Raw genomic sequence first — 18,415 nt, 5'->3', positions numbered from 1 at the left:
AATCATACTTTCTCTCTGTGGATCAACCCAAACCTTAATACACAACCAACTTTTTTTTTTTAAGAATCTTCCTCCTCTGTAAAAAAAAAAAAAAAAAGCTTCTTGTAAGAGTTGCAAACTGTCTTGTTAAATTGTCTTTCTTGGCTTCTTGAGGAACCCTGTGATAGACTGGTGACCTGTCCAGCGTGTGCCCTGCCTTCGTCCAACAGCAGCCAGGACAGACTCCAGCAACCCCAAGATACATCGGATTAGGAACAAGGACACATGGATGGATGGATGGATGGATGGATGGACGGATGGACGGACGAACGGATGGCTCCTTGAGGAAAACTAATTTTTGAACTTTTTAATTACACGCTGGCATGTGATGCGTTCATGAACGTGCCTCACATGCCAGGGAAAATTCTTAGAGCAATTTGTTCCCTTCCAGGTTGCTCCCTCACTCTCAGCTTCCAGAGAAACACCTGGTCCTCCCAACATACGTAAACCTATCTGTAATTTCACAGACAATAGCAGACTACAAGGTAGAGCTACTTTTAGTCAAAGTTACTTTTTTCGAGACACAAAGTCCAAACACAGATTTTTATTTTTTCTATTTTTCTTAGTTTATTACATGCACCTGCAGGGCTGGTAATAGCATTGACGGTTTTAAAGACACTACAGAAGCTTCCACAGCCTCAAATCATCATTTTAAAGGCACAAACAGCAAGTCATAAGATGGCACACAATAGAAATGACTTTAAAGAAACAATCTTTGACAGTAACAGCTGCACAGACTATTTCAATACTAGGCCCAAAAACAACTATATGTTACATACATCATGTTTCCCAAGGAAAATACTGCATTAGGAGCTCCAGCTGGGCAATTTGGTCATCCAAAAACTGTGTATTAAAACACTCGGGTTCATGCAAAAGAATGCATGCAACTCAGCCTGAGTGGATAAAAAGGAAAATACCTGAGAAAAGTAACAGAACATTGAAATAAAATACAGGTAAAGTAAATAGTCAAAGAACCTAAAAAGAGAAAAACAATCCACTTTACAATATTCAAAGCAGGTACATGGGGAGTTTTTTTTATACCTTCTTACCCAGCAGTGATGATTTTTTTATTTTTTATTTTTGGTTAAGCTTGACTTGGTGCAAAACAAAACAATACTAGTTAATTACAGCATTCTCCAAACAAGGCAACCCCATCAGCGTCACAAACAGACCACTCACACACAATGATGCTGGACACCCTATTGACTAGTACAAGCAGAGCATCACAAGGTTTGTGTTAAATTTAACAATTATCAGCTTGCATTTCCAGGCTGACAAAAAAAAATACAGATTTTACAAAAGAAAGCATGTTTTCTTTTCTTTTTTTTTTTGAGGCTTCCAATCAGCATCTGTTACACCAGAGCTGCACTGCAATGCAAACATCAGTCGGGAAGTGAAACGCGGCCGTGGCTTAAAATAAGTTGACCTGATGGATTTCAAACCCTCTTCATCAGAATGGAGAAAATACGTGATTGGTGCTTCAGGTTCACTTATTTACTTTAAAAAAAAAAAAGGAAGGAGTGCAAATGTCTTCTTTTTCCTTTCTTATGCCTTAGTTTTCTCTTGTGCAGGAAGGTGTGAAATTAAATTAAAAATAAAACTAATCTTATTAATTTGAAACAATCTTCACTCAACAGAAATTCCCCAAATCAATTTCTTGTTATGGCTTTGCTGTTGGTTTTTATTGTAATTTATTAATATGTTTTTTTATATTTATATAGCATAATATAATTATATATAACTATATAATTTACCATTACACGTACAGAAGAAACAAAGCATACAGAGTTAGTAGCTCTCTGTACCGCGAAGCGGGGTCTAAGGGCAGGGATGCCAGTATAGCTTAGTCAGTTTGTTAGTTCATTTTTAGTATTTTCCTATTGAACTCTTTGTATTCATGATCCTTTTGAGTTTATGTTTTACTTCGAAGCCCTTCAAAACGACTGTTGTTGTGATTTTGGGCTATACAAATAAAATTGAATTGAATTGAATTGATTTGAATTGTATGGCGATGAAAACTTACAACATATACATTTTTTTCTAACCTTCATCATGCAGGTGATTGAGACCTTCAAAATAAAAGTTCCTTTTGGATAAATAAAAGAATGTTCAAGATGCATTATTGTGAAACAGAAACTCTCTGCTGTTGCTTATACCTGCACTAAAAGTCAGACCAAAATTTTCCAAGAATGTGAACAATGTGGTCTGATGACCTGTAGTTGATGTCAGGTTCATTTTTTTTAAATGTTAGGGTTGAAGAGGCCCAGACCCTTTTGAGTCGAAGTGGTGGTTGGTACCATGACTATATATGAGAACTGAAGAGAGTGAGTGCGACACCACCCATGGCTTACTTCCTGCTCCATAGAAATGAAGCCAATTTGATCACTATTCTTTTAGCGATATGGATGCCGCCATTTTGGAACCAGAAATCGTCAGTAAGCAGTGTTTGATGTGAGTCAATGTTTCAACCACTCTCAAGAATCAGGAGGGAAGTTGTTAGAAGTCCACACCCCTACCACTTGAAAGTGGGATTCACAAAATCTATAAAACGTTTTGATCGTTGGACGTGAGACCCCATATTGAGGTATCTGGAAAAAAAAGGTAGCAGAGCAGAACAAGAATGGTTATTCTGACAAATAGAATGTTTTTTCTCAACATAAGGAATTTGTTTTCCTTCCTATTCGGAATGCCAAGGGGGAGGGGCCACTCAGTCCAGTTCTCCTTCAGTCAATGGTTGGTACCAGATGAGCTGTTGTGGTTTGTTTCAAATCAAAACAGCAGCTGCTTCTGTCAGTAGATAACAATAAACTGAGGCGACGATTTAAAATACCCTCCCAAAACTAAAAAAAAAAAAAAGTCAGCATCAAGAGTTACGTCCCTTCAGTCACCTTTCCTCCCCATTCTGAAGTGGGTCGACTTCATCTTTTTTGAGATTCACACAAGCAGAGTCACTGACATTCAACTGGCTGATGTTTGGACAGCTTTTAGTGCATCTAAACCAAGTGACTGAGCTGCAGCGCAAAGACTTCCACTTTGTGTAGGCACTTGTGGTAAATGAACTGTGATGCCTTGCGGGGCCTTGTTTAGCAATAGTTTTTCAATATAACATCCAAGCTAACATACTGCTGGTAAAGCCTGTCGTGCTGTATTATAAAAAGTAAAATGACTTAAAATAATGTGAAATATTAAATTAATGGAAATAATTTTACAGACATTCATTAACGTCTATTAACACCATATTTATTCTATTTTTTTTTATTCTGACATACCTTAGGTTGAGTATTTTCTTTAGTTTTGTTTGCATATAATTTCATCTTTGCTACAATTAAACCAACAAAGGCAAAAACAGTAACTACGCTTGATTGGACAACTGGCATAAGAAAAAGGTGACAGTACAGCCAGGAAGAACCCAGATTCTTCTTTTTCTTCCACAACACAGTGGGTTCAGGAGAACATGACGCAGCAACAGTATGCCACCTATGCAATAGTTTTTGCAAACCTTTTTTTTTAATCTTTTGCAGCATTGGGTTTCTGTGGCCACCGTGGTATTTTTTTGGATAGTCTGCGGTTTAACAGGCAATGACTAACACTGACACTCACCGAGTCGTTTTTGATGGCTGCTGCTCTCCAGGTGTGTCGGCAACTGTGATATGTTTGGAGGAACACCACGACGACGGGACAAAAACACACTGTTCACCACGGCAGTGACGAGAGTTAAGACTTTAGAAGCAAAATGCTGGGCAGAGAACAGCAGAGCCTTGGTTAGCATAGTTTCATTTAGGACCAAGAACACCTTGGTGGTCTCCATCAAAACCTCAGACGCTATTGGGGTTGTAACAGAGCATGTTCAGTTGCAGGTTCTCATCCCAGTGTCTGAGAATGATGAAGAGCTGATTGGCAGCCGCCTTGATGGAGGCTAAATCTTTCCCTTCAGGAATGTCCTGCTCACTGAGCCACATGCTGGCTTTTGCTGCGACCAATTCCCACTCAATGAAATAGCTGGCTGAGCTGTGCTCCAGCCAGGCGAGGGCCACGGCTGTGGCCCACACCATGCTTTCTGGATTCAACGTCTTCTTCAGCACGCCACCAGGTGAGGTTGTATCAGAGCCCCCTGAAGCCGAGCTCCTAACAGCATCGGCGTGGAAGGAGTGTGTGGACAGTGGGAGGTCAGCAGCGGTGGACGGGCTTGGTAATGAGGCACCAGTGTCCGGCCATACACCCCTGGAGGGACGGGGGGCTGCGATGATTCCTCCAGCATGCTCTGCAGTTTGCATTTCGTGCTCTAGAGGTGATCTGGAGCCGTCGTCTGTGCTTTCAGTGCGGCGGCTGCTCGAGCGGTGGCTGGTGAAGGGGGACGTCCACTTGAGCTTGTCCATTGGAACGTTTATGGCTTCACACAACGCTGAGTCCAGCAGAAATGCACCACTAGCTAACTGCAACAACACCTGCACACAGGAAGTCACAACAGATCACTTTTGTTGGCCCCAGAACCCAGAAACTAGGTTTTATTCTACGTACAGCACCAAACGTGGCTTGCTTGGCAGTTGTATCCAGTTTCAGTTAAGTCAATGTTCAGACGCAATGACAGGTCCTGGGTTGCTTTTTGAACATTGTGGGTGGTGTGATGCTTTAGAGCATATTGGTCAGGGGGGAAGCGCGGTACATCAAAAATTCTGACAGACGTCAAAAGGCTGTTGTGTGTTTTTTCCTGAGTTCAAATATTTGAACTTTAGAAAAGCAATGCGTTGCATTAACTCAGCTTTAGGATGTGTTGATGATCTGATCAGTGGGATCAAAACCAACATGTATCAAAAGCTTTTTGTTGCCCTCTGTGCTGCTCCCAAGCTTTTTGATGTTTTTCATATTTGTAAAAAGATGTGAAAAATGGTCTCCCACTTTTAACTGTATCTTTGTCCTTTTTCCTTCATAGACTAATGTCAGACAGATAGTCATTAAAATGAGTGATGGAAGCACTGCTTAACTTAACCCTTGTGCTTCCTAGGCACATTAACATTGGGAGTTGAGTCATCTAGACCAGTGTCTTTCAACCTTTTTTCAGCCAAGGCACACTTTATCCTTGAAAAAATTCCACGGCACACCAGCATCCAAAAATTGAAAAAAAGAAAAACATCATAGTCTGTATTGATCTACAGTCCCTCTGCAATCTCATATGCATTTTTGTGATAATTGTGGCAGAAAAAACTGGAAGTTGCTGCCTTTTTTTCTAAAAGATGTAATAAAAGTTAAATTAGATTTCAGTAATAATTTTTAACTAAATTATTTGAAATTTTACCCTAGTAGTTGTTTTTTCCTCCAGTTTATTAACATGCAATTTTATGTAACCTCACAAAAAACAAATATATTCTTTCTAAAAAGTGATTTATTTTTTAAATGTTGGTGCAAAGGCAACTGTAATTTTTGAACAATATGATCACAACATGTTTGATTAATTTTACACAAAAAGACTAACAATATATACATGTTTTCTGTAGCTACACAAAAAGTGAACATGTAGAAATTTTACTAGTTTTCCTTTTGTCTTAATCAAAGATGAAGTCTTTGAAAACTTTAACAAAATTTTTTTATTTCTTTTTAGATGATTAAATTGTTTTAATTTAGTTAAATTGTGTCTGTTGGCCACTTCACCTTAATCCTGTTTCTTAAATTTTGTTATTACTTCTTCTTCAATTTAACATGTAAAATAATCCAGACGTTATTAGAAAAGTGTTTCAGTTAAAAAGATGACATGGACCAAACTCTAGGATGTTTGTCGGTTAATAAACACAAACCTTGAAGGAGAACTAAACTGTTTACCTCTGATCTCATCAAGAAGATTTAAAAACATTTGATGTGTGTTCGTTGTGGTTTCAAGATGTTTAACAGGAAAGACTCATTGGCTACGATCACACTGCAGGCTGAAACAGCCGCCAAACACAGACTCGCTTCTCTGTGCTTCATTGTTTTGTTCACTTGTTCCATGGTCTGATACCGATTTCCGCGGAAAGCTACACCGCTAAAGACGAGCTTTAGCTGTTATTTTTGTTGGAACTGAGAGACTTTATGAGCAGAATCTGAACAAGGAAGTGAAGACTTTAACCACTTCTGATTGGTCACACTGATGACGTATGATTAAGCCTCCAAGAATGGTTGGCAGAGAGAGTTGAAAGGGCGGGACTTTTCCTAAAAAACAGAGCTTAAGTTGCGGCTAAATCGCAGTACCGTCATTCTTATCAAAGTGTCTTTATTAGCCCTTGTGCTATAATGGCACTTTAACATTGGGAGTTGGGTCATCTAGACCCACTAGACAGTGCGTGAAAACATTTTTCTTCAATGATTTGTGATCTTCACTGGTGTCCATGGATTACATGAAATCTTTCCACCTTTATCCACCTTTGTCATGGTTGGAATAACACGTCAATGTAAGGGTGGGGTCATCTAAGATAGCACAAGGGTTAAAATCAAATAAACACAAAGAAAATGTCTTTTACAATCTTTCATATTCCTAACTACTCAGTGTTTTATCAGGGCCTGTTTTGATGAACAAAGAGCTGATTTCCTGGAGATGGAAAATGTTTTTAGATCAGTGAATGGGTAATTTCCCACAGCACACCTTACCATCTCCCATGGCACACTAGTGTGCCGCGGTACACCGGTTGAAAAACACTGATCTAGACCCCACAAGACAGTGCGCTGGACCTTTTATCTTCAATGATTTGTGATCTCCTCTGGTGTCCATGGATTACATGAAATCTTTTTCACCTTTATCCACCTTTGTCATGGTAGGGATAACATGTCAATGTAAGGGTGGGGTCATTTGGACCCCATAGGATAGCACAAGGGTTAGAGCAGCTGTCATTAAGACGCAACTCCTGGTGGAACTATCAGTACTGAAACGAAAGATCTTCTGAACCCAGACATGGCGACGATGCCTTTGTAGAGCTTGCCACCTAAACTTTGGACATAATCCATGTTATCTATAATGGTGTAATCACAATGCCCTTACAGCTAGATCTGACAAAAAAAAATGGGAATAACTGTACAGGGCATGCACGAAATTTCAAGGTTGTAGAGTGCTTGATGAGCTTGTAGAGCAAAAATGGTTTTTGTTTTCGACACGGGACAGGTGAAAAAATATAATATAACCTAGAAACGTACAGTAAGGGGGAAGTAGGGGAGGGGCAGGCGTGTCATACACAAGTGCTGTTTACATGATACTATACAGGTTTGTCCACTATTTGCCAGCAGACAGCCCGTATCTAGCCACAAAGGCAGTTGTGACTATTGCTGTACCTCTGACTAGTGTGTTGTAAGTCATTAGTGCCTTCAATTTACATTAGCCTTACAATTATTTTAGAATACACTTATCACACACGACAATTATACGTTCCACTTTCTACGAGCCTTAAGGGAACTGCTCTGTAAAACACTTTGTGAAGAATACGCAAGGCCGAGTTAGGAATAAAATAACCAATCAGACTTGATTTTGGGTGGGAATGCAGAAAAGTGTCACACTATAACTTGGTTTAGTTTTATTACATGTTGCCATTTCAGAACGGACCAAACTGACAAATGAGATCACACATTTAAACATTTGGACAAGATTCTTGCTGCCAGTAATGTCTCATTTTCAACCCCATCTTCATCAAAAAACCCTTTTCTTGATTTGCGCTGAAGACTTTTAATTAAATTTTTATTTCTACGCTTTCTACGCAAATGACTTCCACTCCTTTGTCCGTGAGCATTCACTTTGTAATGAACCGCATTCTGACTCACTTGCAAGTTAACCCTTTAGCACTGGAACTGGCCAGCGACAAGAGATAAAAAACACTCTTTAAAATACTGCAACTCTTCAACTGACAGTGGTTAAAAGTTGCATATCGGCACAAAGTTGCTTTCCTCAGCTTTACAATCCTTTGGACTTAGATCAATTAAGTAAACGGTCAAAAGAGCATTCAAAGAGCGTCTATACCAGAGCTGCAGTTCCAGTGTCAAAGGGTTGATTGAGCCCCGGGGAACTAAGAATCAAAGTTTAGCAAATAAGACCAAATTGACCTGTTCCAGCATGACTTTAATGGCATAATTAGATAAACTGAATAAGCCACCCAGAGGTTTTTTTTTTTCTACGTACAGATATAATATTTTGAATCAGTTTGCAGTAAAACCTTGAATAAAATGATGAGTTTCTGCTCTGGGTTTCTGCTTGGTAAACCTGCACTAAACAAAATAATGAAAGGATATGAGCTCAGGGTCACTTAGATACTTGAATTTATCTTGTTTTTCTGCTCTGCATGTCTCAGTCTTGATTTATGGCTCCAACCAGCTGGTTGTTGTGAGGTGCTTTAGAACAGGACTCCTTGTTGTTAAGGAAGGAGAAATTACTCAGTAGGCAGCTGTATCACAAGGATGTTTATCCCGCAGCCATTTGTGACTGAAAGCTATTTTGTTTTGCTGCACAATAAAACACCACTGAATAATTCTTAAAACCTCTGCCATGATCATGTTTCAGAGGTCAATGCTCTGGGGTTTTAACAGTTATACTGCTGTAAGCCATGATGTTTAAATGCAGTTTCTCCTTCTTTTTCCCCCCAAGTACATAGTAACAGTAACATAAAATATGGAAATTTTGCTTTTATTTGTTTAGTTTATTGTTTAGTTTTTAATTTTGTCGTGACTTTTTAAGTAAAAAAGTCACGACAAAGACGATGTTTAGTTCTTCATTTGAGCGTCATTTATTTAAAAGTCTTCCTCGTTCAGATCCCTCTCTCGTTTGGTTTGCATTCACATTAAACCTCTGAGAATGGTACAAACCACCCTTAAAGTTACAGAAAGTAGAAGAAATCCTGGCTAGGCTATAAAAATATTACTATATTATACTATTGCTATGTTAAATTTAATGTCATTTTAAATAAAGGAACATTAAAAATTTAAATGTTTTTAGTATTAATCATAATAATAATCACAATTATTATAATAATACAAAATGACTAAATAGAAACATTTAAATAAAATACAGCTGATTTGAAATCTTAATAGATCAGGTAATATTAAACCAACTGTTAAAGTAAATCTTGTTTTACAAAAAAAGTATCTTAGAAATGTATAGTTTTATTGTTATATTATTGATTTCCTTATTAATAAGTATTCGTATAAATAGAAATAAATTTATTTGGATCAAAATATTACTAAGAGGCTTTTAGCTTGTTTGTGAAGTTTTAAAAAAGTTTCTCTTTCTCGGCATGAGGCATAGTAGTTATATTAATGGTTTGATAAATAAATATGTATATTCCCATCCTTTTATTTCTAAAAATAAAAAATGTAAAGCGCATCAACAGTTTTTGAATTGTCATATAAATGTGTGTATCATCTATAAAATTGTAAATGTGTCATCTGTTTCTGCTGATAACATAACTAGGGGACAATGTGTAAAGGTTAAAAGAAGAGTGGGACCTAAATCTAAGCTGTGGGGCGCACCAAAAAATCTTTCATGACTCCTCTCTTTTTTTCTCTCACTTTGACTCGGATTAATTTGATCTGAATTGCTTTAAAGTTTGAATTTAACTCCAGTTTTGCACCAAAGATCTCATTAGAGTTCAGATAGTAAACCCCTGGGTATTTTTTTCTACTTTTTGTCAGCTTTTTCAAAAATAATTTTACAAAAAAAATGTGACCTTTTTTCACCTGACTATGTTTTGGGGTTAATCTCTCATTAGCTCTAGGGGATTCATTTAGCAGTGTCTCTTAGTCACTATAATGGTTTATACAGTGTAGGAGATGCTCAATTGCAGTTAACAATTAAATCTACTGAGTAAACATTTGAATAAGTTGGTTGCACAATGATTTGCCAGCACTTCCAAAGCTATTTCGAACAGCTCATACCTGCAGGTGCTTTCTGTTCTCATGGCCTCAAACTCAACTGACTGTGGCGCATCAACGTCTCCAGACAAATATAGCCAGTTTGCATTAGTGTTCATCCAAAAGCATTGCAGGTTCACTGAGCATGCACATGCATGACATGGATCTGCTGCTCACCAGAGGAATGTAGTCTCTGTTCTCGCTCTCACCCTCTCCGATCGAATCTCCAGACTTGCTGTGTGTTCGGCACATGAACCCTTTGGCAGCTCGAGTCAGGAGGCGAGTCCTGCTGAGGGCCAGCCTGACAGAGGAGAGTGGGATGCACGTTCAAGACCCGTGTGGCCTGCAAGTCTGTTAGGTTTAATCACTCAATCTGACACATTTTGCACAACAGTACGGAAAATCCTCCTTTTTCCTCTCATCCAGCAAAATCAGTTGATAAGAATAAGGTAAAAAACAAAGCACACACCACATTTAGGTTACAATTTTAGATCCCAGGTGTCCACCTGCAGGCCTCAAGGGAAAACATAGCCCACCTTTGAAGTTTCTTTTTTGCAAAACACACCTGATTCAGGTAACTAGGAGCAGCAGGGTAGGTGAAAAAACAGCAGGATGTCTGCCCTCGAGGTCTGGAGTCGGACACATGCCATCAGCCATGACCCTTTGAAGAACTGAGCATCAGAAGGTGTGTACACACTTTATCCCTTTACTGTTCTGGAGCACTCACACCAGAACACACCCCCTGTAGGAGCCATTTTGTATCCTTCATTGTTTTGTGTGTGACATTTGCATTTTTATGCATCACAGTGCGTTGAAAGCTGGAGAGAGGTGTACCACCTAGATGAGATGAGTGACAGCTATAGGTGAGGTGGGAGGGCCTTAACTGTTATACAGTACAGACCAAAAGTTTGGACACGCCTTCCCATTCATTTGAATGAGAGGGTGTGTCCAAACTTTTGGTTTGTACTGTAGGTGCAGGGAGGAAACAGTGTTTACCACTATGATGCCAAAAAGGATGCTGTGACTTGGAGATTCTAGCAGAAAAAAAGGATCAGTATTTGACACAAGTATGTAGTACCTAAGTATGTAAGGAGCAGCACGAAGAGTTAAAAATGGGAAAACATCTGTAAAACACAGGAACTCAACAAAAACTGCAGAAAATAGTCTGAATATTTTTTTTACAGAAGTTGGCCTTCTGTAAAGATTAATTTTAATTGTTTGACATTTGTAATATTTAAGACAGCTGCTTATTTTCCTATTCATGAATTTAAAGAGCCTTTTGCTTGTCTTCTACTTGAAAAAAGCTTAAACTGGATATAAAAAAACAATAGACTTCTGGAAATAATGACGCGCAAACAGGCATCCTGAAAATCAAGAGAATATTCCAGATGTGGGTGAAGATATAGGCTTGTTTTGCAGCTACAAACTAATAAAACAAATTATAACTGAACTGATAGGACTGATTCTTTTAGAACTGTATTTCATGATAATGTTTTTTAACTTTCAGTTTTTGAAATGAATAAACAATTAAAAATATATATTTTTCGCTTTGTTTTTATTCCTTTTTTGTTTATCTTCTTTTTCTTCTTTTTTTTTGTTTTGCTTATTGTAATTTCTAGAGGTGTGTTTTGGAAAGGGTCTAGCGTTACGATACATATGTACATACACATACGATATGTATTTCAAAATACGATGCGATACATCCAAAGACTGTACAGGAATAATTTTACAATATATTTTTAAAGGGTGTGACTTGAAAAAAACTCTACCTGAATATCAATACGCCCTTCATTATAATAAAAGGGTCAAATTAATTTTATATTATGATTACAACGTTAAGTACTACAACTGTATCTCATATACAAGTTGCTTTTACCCAAACAAATTCATAGTGCTTATATTTTGCTAAATTTTGACATATTAGTTCTTAAAGGGAACAGTCAATATTGTCTGATTTCAACAACAAAATATGTCTCAGTATAAGAAAACAAAAAAACATAGAATGAATGTGCTTTAACCAATAAGGTTCTGTAGGTAGTGCATGCCTCATAAGAATAAAAACTGCAAGGCTGACTAAAAATTGAACACGAGCTGGTTCTTGCGAGACCTTGTAGATGTTTCGGTCCGGTGTAGAGCTGCTCAGAGAGGCTCAGTGGGCTGTGACACCAACTAGCAGTCGGAAAATGTCATACCAGAACTGAATTGTCCCAACCACAGAGGAAAATGTGATGCCATGTTTAGAGTTTCCAACCCCAGTTGCAAACCATTTGTTTGCATCGACAGTGCACTTTAATGTGGAGGTCAAATCCGTCCTCTGGAATAAGCGTCGGTTCATTTGTCACCACATCTGTTCCCTGTGAGCTTTAAATAAATTCTGAGATTGAGACCAACTCTCACATTCCTAAGTGTGATGGAAATCACCAGTGACTGCATTATTAACCACTCCAAATTAATCCATTCAGGTAGACAAAAGAGGTTTCAGCAACACACCTGGCTGGAAATGACCAGATTCTGCCTGTAGAAGTCCAGCTTTCTCTAAAGTCTGATAAAAGTTCCCTCAACAAACCCATTTTATCAACACAATTAATTAAGACAGCACCCAATTTTTTTAGCTTACAGCTTAGTTTACAAGAAATCATTTTGTAGCTGTAGAAAAGCACTTTACAGGCACAACAATTTAAAATATAAATGGTTCTGATTAATTTCCAAACAAAGGTTCTGGTCAAAGAGGACTTGCTGATTACTCTGAAATCCTCAAACTGAACTTTTCCAAATGTCACATTTTATTGTGTCAGAGTGAACTGCCGTTCGTAGGGTTGCTTGTAGGTTTTTTTAAACAGATTCAGTCCCAATTATTTTGTGGTGATTGACAGTTTCAAATCGATACTCAACTTTTGACAAGATAGTGGTACCTGGTAGTTAATCAGTGTGTGTGCGTGGGGGGGGGGGCACTTTATTTCCCACATTTGTAATGTTATTTCCTGCTTCTATTTTCTTTACTGCATGCCACAAAAGTCACAAAGTTAAAGTCCTATCAGTCACACACCTGGGGGGGTGCCATTTGCTTGACACATCCATCCCCTGGGGGGTACTGTCCCAGCCAAGTTATATGTAGATCAAACTAGATTACTAGGTGGTGTAGTGGTTAGCACTCTCGCCACACAGTGAGAAGGCCTCGGTTCAAATCCTAGCTGTGCATGTTCTCCTTGTGCATGTGCATGTTTTTCTGGGCACTGCAGTTTCCTCCCAAAGTCCAAAAGTATGGTTGATTGATTGGTGTCTCCAAATTGTCCCTCTGATTGTGTGACCTGTTCAGGGTGTATCCCACCTTTATCTAAGAGCAGCTGGGATTGGCTCCAGCATCCCTTTAACCCTGGAAGGGATTCAGTGGGTTCTGAAGATAGATGGATGGATGGCAGTACCCAATTTTAAATTTCGTATTTAGACTGCAAGCTCCTTTACCACCAAAACCCACTATTAACAAAATAATTGAACCCCAGGTTCCTTTTTTAATGTTGAAAACGAGTTTGTAGTCAAACCGCTTCAACAGTAACCGCCTTTCCAGCACGGAACAGTTGGCTGTTTCTTGTGCTGCAGACATCTTTGGGGCGGCAGTGGCTCATGCGGTGGAGCAGGTCGTCCAATGACCGAAGGCGGCCCGCTCCCCCCAGCCAGCTGTCATTGTGTCCTCGGACAAGACACCCTCCTTCCGTCCAGTGCGACTTCACTGGTGTGTGAATGTGTATGAATGTCCCGGTGATGGTCAGAGGGGCCGTAGGTGCAACTGGCAGCTGCCCCTCTGTCAGTCTGCCCCAGGGCAGCTGAGGCTGCATTAGTAGCTACCATCACCAAGTGTGAATAAATAATGGACAAATTGTAAGCGCTTTGAGCACCAAGAAAAAGCGCAGATCAATCCGATCCATCATCATTATTATTATGCAGAAGCATCAGTGTGGAAATTCTGTTAGTTTATGACTGCTCTGTGAGAATCAAGTCATTCAAGCTGTGAGGACATTAGATCACATGAAAGTGTAATTATATGCATTCCTGTCAAAGATGTTGATCTTTGGAGGACCACAGTACTCATCGATAATTAGTGAATGATAATCAATAAAAAAAAGAGCAAAAGCGAAGAACATGTTATTTCACATGATGTGGCAGAAAATAACCCTCATCCAGTTGAATGTTTTCCATTTTTTTAAGTCTTGAAGCCATTTTAATGAGGAATTGTTGCATTTCATCAAACATAAGATAAATGTGTAATAAGCTAACTTCTGATGAATCTAAAACTATTTAAAGTAGACGTTTGTAGGAATCTCTGCTTTCTAGTAAGTGCAAAGCAGTGCCATGCACAAGCAAAAGTGATTGTTATTCTCAAAATGTCCCCAAATTTGGGTTATGGATGCTCTTTACTGCCTCATTCCTTTATATTTTTTTGGTTCCATGTAATCAAAGCCCAGAAAAACACAACCTTTTTTCTTCAAAAAATATTTTCTGAAATATCAAACCCTCTGATGCATACAAAACAGGCTGAAATCTAGATAGATTTAACTCCAGTTTCTGAATCTGCTTCATCAAACAGAAACAGATCAAACTTTTATGACATAAGAATATCGGTTGTCTTGTGGAGGAAGTAGAATGCTATTTATGTGTTCTTGTTTGCTGACTTTTAAGGTGTTGGCCAGCATTCGATCACCCACCTGGCAGAAAAAAGGCTCTCCATTGATTTTTGGGATTGGTCGGAGGTCACAGAGGGACTCCTTTGGGAGACTTGAAGGAAAAACAGAAAGCAGAGGAAGGAAACATGAAATAAAGAATCTTTTCTTCTCTCTTCAGATTTTACTTTCAGTCATCAAAGGTTTGATTTAACTAAAACTCCCTGTAAAAAAAAACACAGCACCTTTACCTTCCACCTGTTTTTTATGTTAGTGAATTGCAGAGAAAACTTAGAAACATTTTTGTCATTATTCACAAAAACAAAGAAATAATTCTGATTCTGATATTGCCCAGGAGATGAAAAAACCCTGCCAGCTTCATGTCAGAGGTCTTTATGAAGGAAGATGTCCCCGAGCAGCAGATCTGTTCTTCTCACCCTCTGTGAAGCTGCATCTCTCCCAGCCAGCGGAGGATGGAGTGCTGCACGGTGAGGCACCATCCTCGCCATCTGAGAAAAACATTACCATGTCAGCGACCACCTTCAACCTTCCAGAACCCAAAATCCAAAAGCAGACAGCAATCGGTACTAATGTGCACGTTATAGTAAAAAACAAAATCATCACACAATGAAAAAAGAATGAAGGAATTAAATGTTAGTCTGCTTTAGCTCTTTTTTATCTATTCCTCACTTGCTTCTACCTGTCTGGTTGCTATGACATCCCTGAAGATCAATTCAAAGTATTTTCTGTGAAAACTGGATTATTTTTAAAGAAGGTTAACACCATACAGTATATAAACCTGGAATGCAGCTTCTGTTACATAAACCAGTAAACTTGAAGACAGCATAAAATAGTAATCGCACGGTTTTTGTGGCTTTTGCAAAAACAACTATAAAAAGTGGCTTGTTGGAATCAACTTCCTGTAAGTCAAAAACCAGAGTCCATGTGTGATCAATGTAGAGCCTAGATGAGGACAGCAGACATTAAAGCTGAGTTATTTTCAGTGTAAAGTCATTAGTTATAGTTACTATTTGATCCATAACTGAGTTAGTAACTGAATTACTCCATGGTAAAAGTATGTAGCCGGTGGTGATGAATTGCGTTTAACGGTCAGTAACAAGGGGAATGTAAAAACAAAAGCAGTATTTAGTTACATTATTATGTAATTTACAAAATAACAGCATTATTCCAAACACTGGTCAGTTTTCATACATGTGCATATTCTTCCTGATACAAGCAGGCCCAACCAGGAAATGGTACCTTCAACATATTGTTCTCTGTAGGCAGCACTAGTTGTAAAAAAAAAAAAAACATAGTTTAGAACAAGCTAAGTTGTAACACAGACTACAGAAATCAATCAGCAATAAGTCTTAACCATTTTAAAATGACAAATTTTATTTACAAAATATGGAAATGCTTCTGTCATGTGACGGACTGGCCAACCTCTCTAGGGTGTACCCTGCCTTTAACCTTGCTGCTATAGGCTCCAGCAACCATGTGACCCTGAAAGGGATTAAGCTGGTTTAAAAATGGATGAATGGATGGATGGATGAATGGATGGATGGATGGATGGATGGATGGATATGGTTGTAGTAAGAGGTTAATAAACCACTGAGACACTGAACCCAATGGTGAATGAATTGGTTAAGTTGCTTAAAATAATATTTCAGGGCGTAACATTTTGCTGTTTGAAAATGTAAAGGTTAAAAGAATTTGTGGAAGAAAATTCTAGGGTTTAAAAAATTCAGAATCTGATGGAACCTTTCTCCATGTGTCACGCACATGCCAGATTTTTGAGTAAATCATTCAAATCATCCCAATCATCATTGGGATGGTCCACTGATTCTGCTGTACCAAAATCTTCGCCATCCTTTGAATCGCTCAACAGATTCTTGTGTATTCTTTTGATTTTGCTCACTTTTTTAAGCACTCAGTCTGGTGCTCAGTAAAGATCAACAGCAAAAGCTTCAAATCTTTCCAAGACCATTTCCTTTGTAGGAACTAATAACCTCAGCGTACTTCAGAAAGAAAATATTATTTGAACTTTAAGCAATTTATCTGTTCAAACCTTGAATTATATGGAGAAAAAAAGTATTGACCTTGATAACTTGATAACTGTACATAAAAAAATTAAAATAAATGTCAAAATGTATTTCCTTAATCTAGTATTTCCCCAAACATCTTTAGCAGTTATTGTGGCATTTGGATCCATGTTTACTCTTATTCTGTATTTTTTTATTTTTTTAAGTTTCTACAGTTAATTTGGCCCATATCATACATTAAAAAAAGAGTTTTCACTATGTTGAACTTGCAACTAATTAAGTAAGCAATTTATTTGAAGTTTAATATTTTTTCAGATCTTTAAAATGTTTTCGATGTTCAAACACAGCTTAGCTTCTTAATTTTGATCAGATCTTACATTTTTAAACATACCTGAACACGGGAGACGTGCGTAGTCTGCTAATTAAGATAGAAAGTTTAGTTTTTTGTAATTCTCCTTTAAGACTGAAGGTCCTGTTCCTGGGATACCAAGGGGGGGATTTAGGATTTTAATCAATGCATACGTGTTAAATTTTGTTCCCCGGCACTATAGAAGGACATTTCTGAAACATTATTCTAAAAACTAGTATACCTCAACACAAAGAAAATATAACACCCTTACAGGTTTCTCGACCATTGTATTTGTTTTATCATTTGATTCATTTTAGTGTGAACCGAGGTTAAAAAAAGTAAACCCTACTGTTAAGCAACGGGGCGTCTTCAGCTTCTTCTGACATGCCTCCAGACTGAGAACGACCCAGACCAATGGAGTAAGTTCTGTTTTTCCGGCTCCCTGATCGAGATCTAGAACCCCTCTTCCGACCTTCACCTAGAGCCAGAAAGTCAGTGCAAGAAGACAGAAACGGTCTTGTCTCCATTGTTTTTAGAAAATATATATTAAAAAACATATGTAGAAGAAAATAAATTTAGTACAGTATTTATATTACAAATTGTGGTAATAGGGCAACACATCTTTAATCTAAGACTATGTGCTAATATTTATCGTAGTTGAAAACTACTGAAAGAATCGGACTAGAAGTGTTTTTGCTGAATTTTAACTTTTTTTCTGTTCTTTATGTCAAGTTAGCAACAGCAAAAAATCACTTTTCTCTCTAGTTTCTTGAATACTTAAGTACTTAACCAATATAAAAAAAGAGTTGAGTAACTGTTTGTCAAAAGATCTTTGGATGTAACTTACCAGGGCTTAAATATTCTACACATGTGGGCAAATACTCATTGGTGTCCAGGTCAATGGGAACAAATGCTGTGTATTTGCTCAGTATATTACAGGCTTTGCTGGTGTGAATAGCATATGACTGGTACTTTCTACCAGAGTCTGTAAAAAAATAAAAAGAAAGGATAAAATTACAATGCAAAATTAATTTTACATCCTACTTAAGGGTAAATGACATTGAATGAACTCATTCAAAAAGGCCAACAAAGACATATGTGACATATTATAAAACCTAGCCTACTGTAGCCTGTATCTTGCCTTTTTTAGCTTAACCTAGAACTGCTAGCTAACCTGTGTGTGTGAACATGTTTTAGCTCTGGATCGAAGGTCTATTAATTATCCTGTGTCCAGACAATTTCTAATGCCCAAAGCAACTTGCAGTGCAATTTAATTTTTTGGTTGTAGCTGGAGCTGGTGTAGCAACAAATTCTAATACACACACATTTCGTTTATGTTTTAGTTTGCTATTGAAATAGTACAAAGACTTAAAATGTTCCTGCTTTAAATGAAACCACTGGGTTCTGGTATCAAGACGTGTCATCAATTCGCATCTGTAACGTTAGGAAAATTGTTAGCATGTCAGGTTTATTAGACT

The 18,415-nt window shown here is 38.0% G+C and overlaps 1 protein-coding gene across 2 annotated transcripts in view; it reads right to left on the bottom strand.

Annotated features, from left to right (window-relative positions):
• Positions 1-1,116: 1,116 nt before the first annotated feature.
• vwa5b1 (von Willebrand factor A domain containing 5B1) overlaps positions 1,117-18,415 on the bottom strand; it is a 51,383-nt gene continuing 34,084 nt past the window's right edge. For both annotated transcript variants that reach the window (XM_023956870.1, XM_023956869.1), the window contains exons 17-22: positions 17,785-17,922; positions 17,287-17,415; positions 14,984-15,055; positions 14,592-14,661; positions 10,069-10,192; positions 1,117-4,484 (exon numbers count right to left, since the gene is read on the bottom strand). In XM_023956870.1, coding sequence (XP_023812638.1) covers positions 3,855-4,484; positions 10,069-10,192; positions 14,592-14,661; positions 14,984-15,055; positions 17,287-17,415; positions 17,785-17,922 — 1,163 coding nt within the window. In that variant the 3' untranslated portion in view covers positions 1,117-3,854. The remainder of the gene's footprint in view (positions 4,485-10,068; positions 10,193-14,591; positions 14,662-14,983; positions 15,056-17,286; positions 17,416-17,784; positions 17,923-18,415) is intronic.

Source organism: Oryzias latipes, chromosome 7 (genome assembly GCF_002234675.1).
Source record: "Oryzias latipes chromosome 7, ASM223467v1".
Taxonomy (NCBI): Eukaryota; Metazoa; Chordata; class Actinopteri; order Beloniformes; family Adrianichthyidae; genus Oryzias; species Oryzias latipes.
The sequence above is the reverse complement of the archived record's forward strand: the minus strand, read 5'-3'. Positions and strand labels throughout refer to the sequence as shown.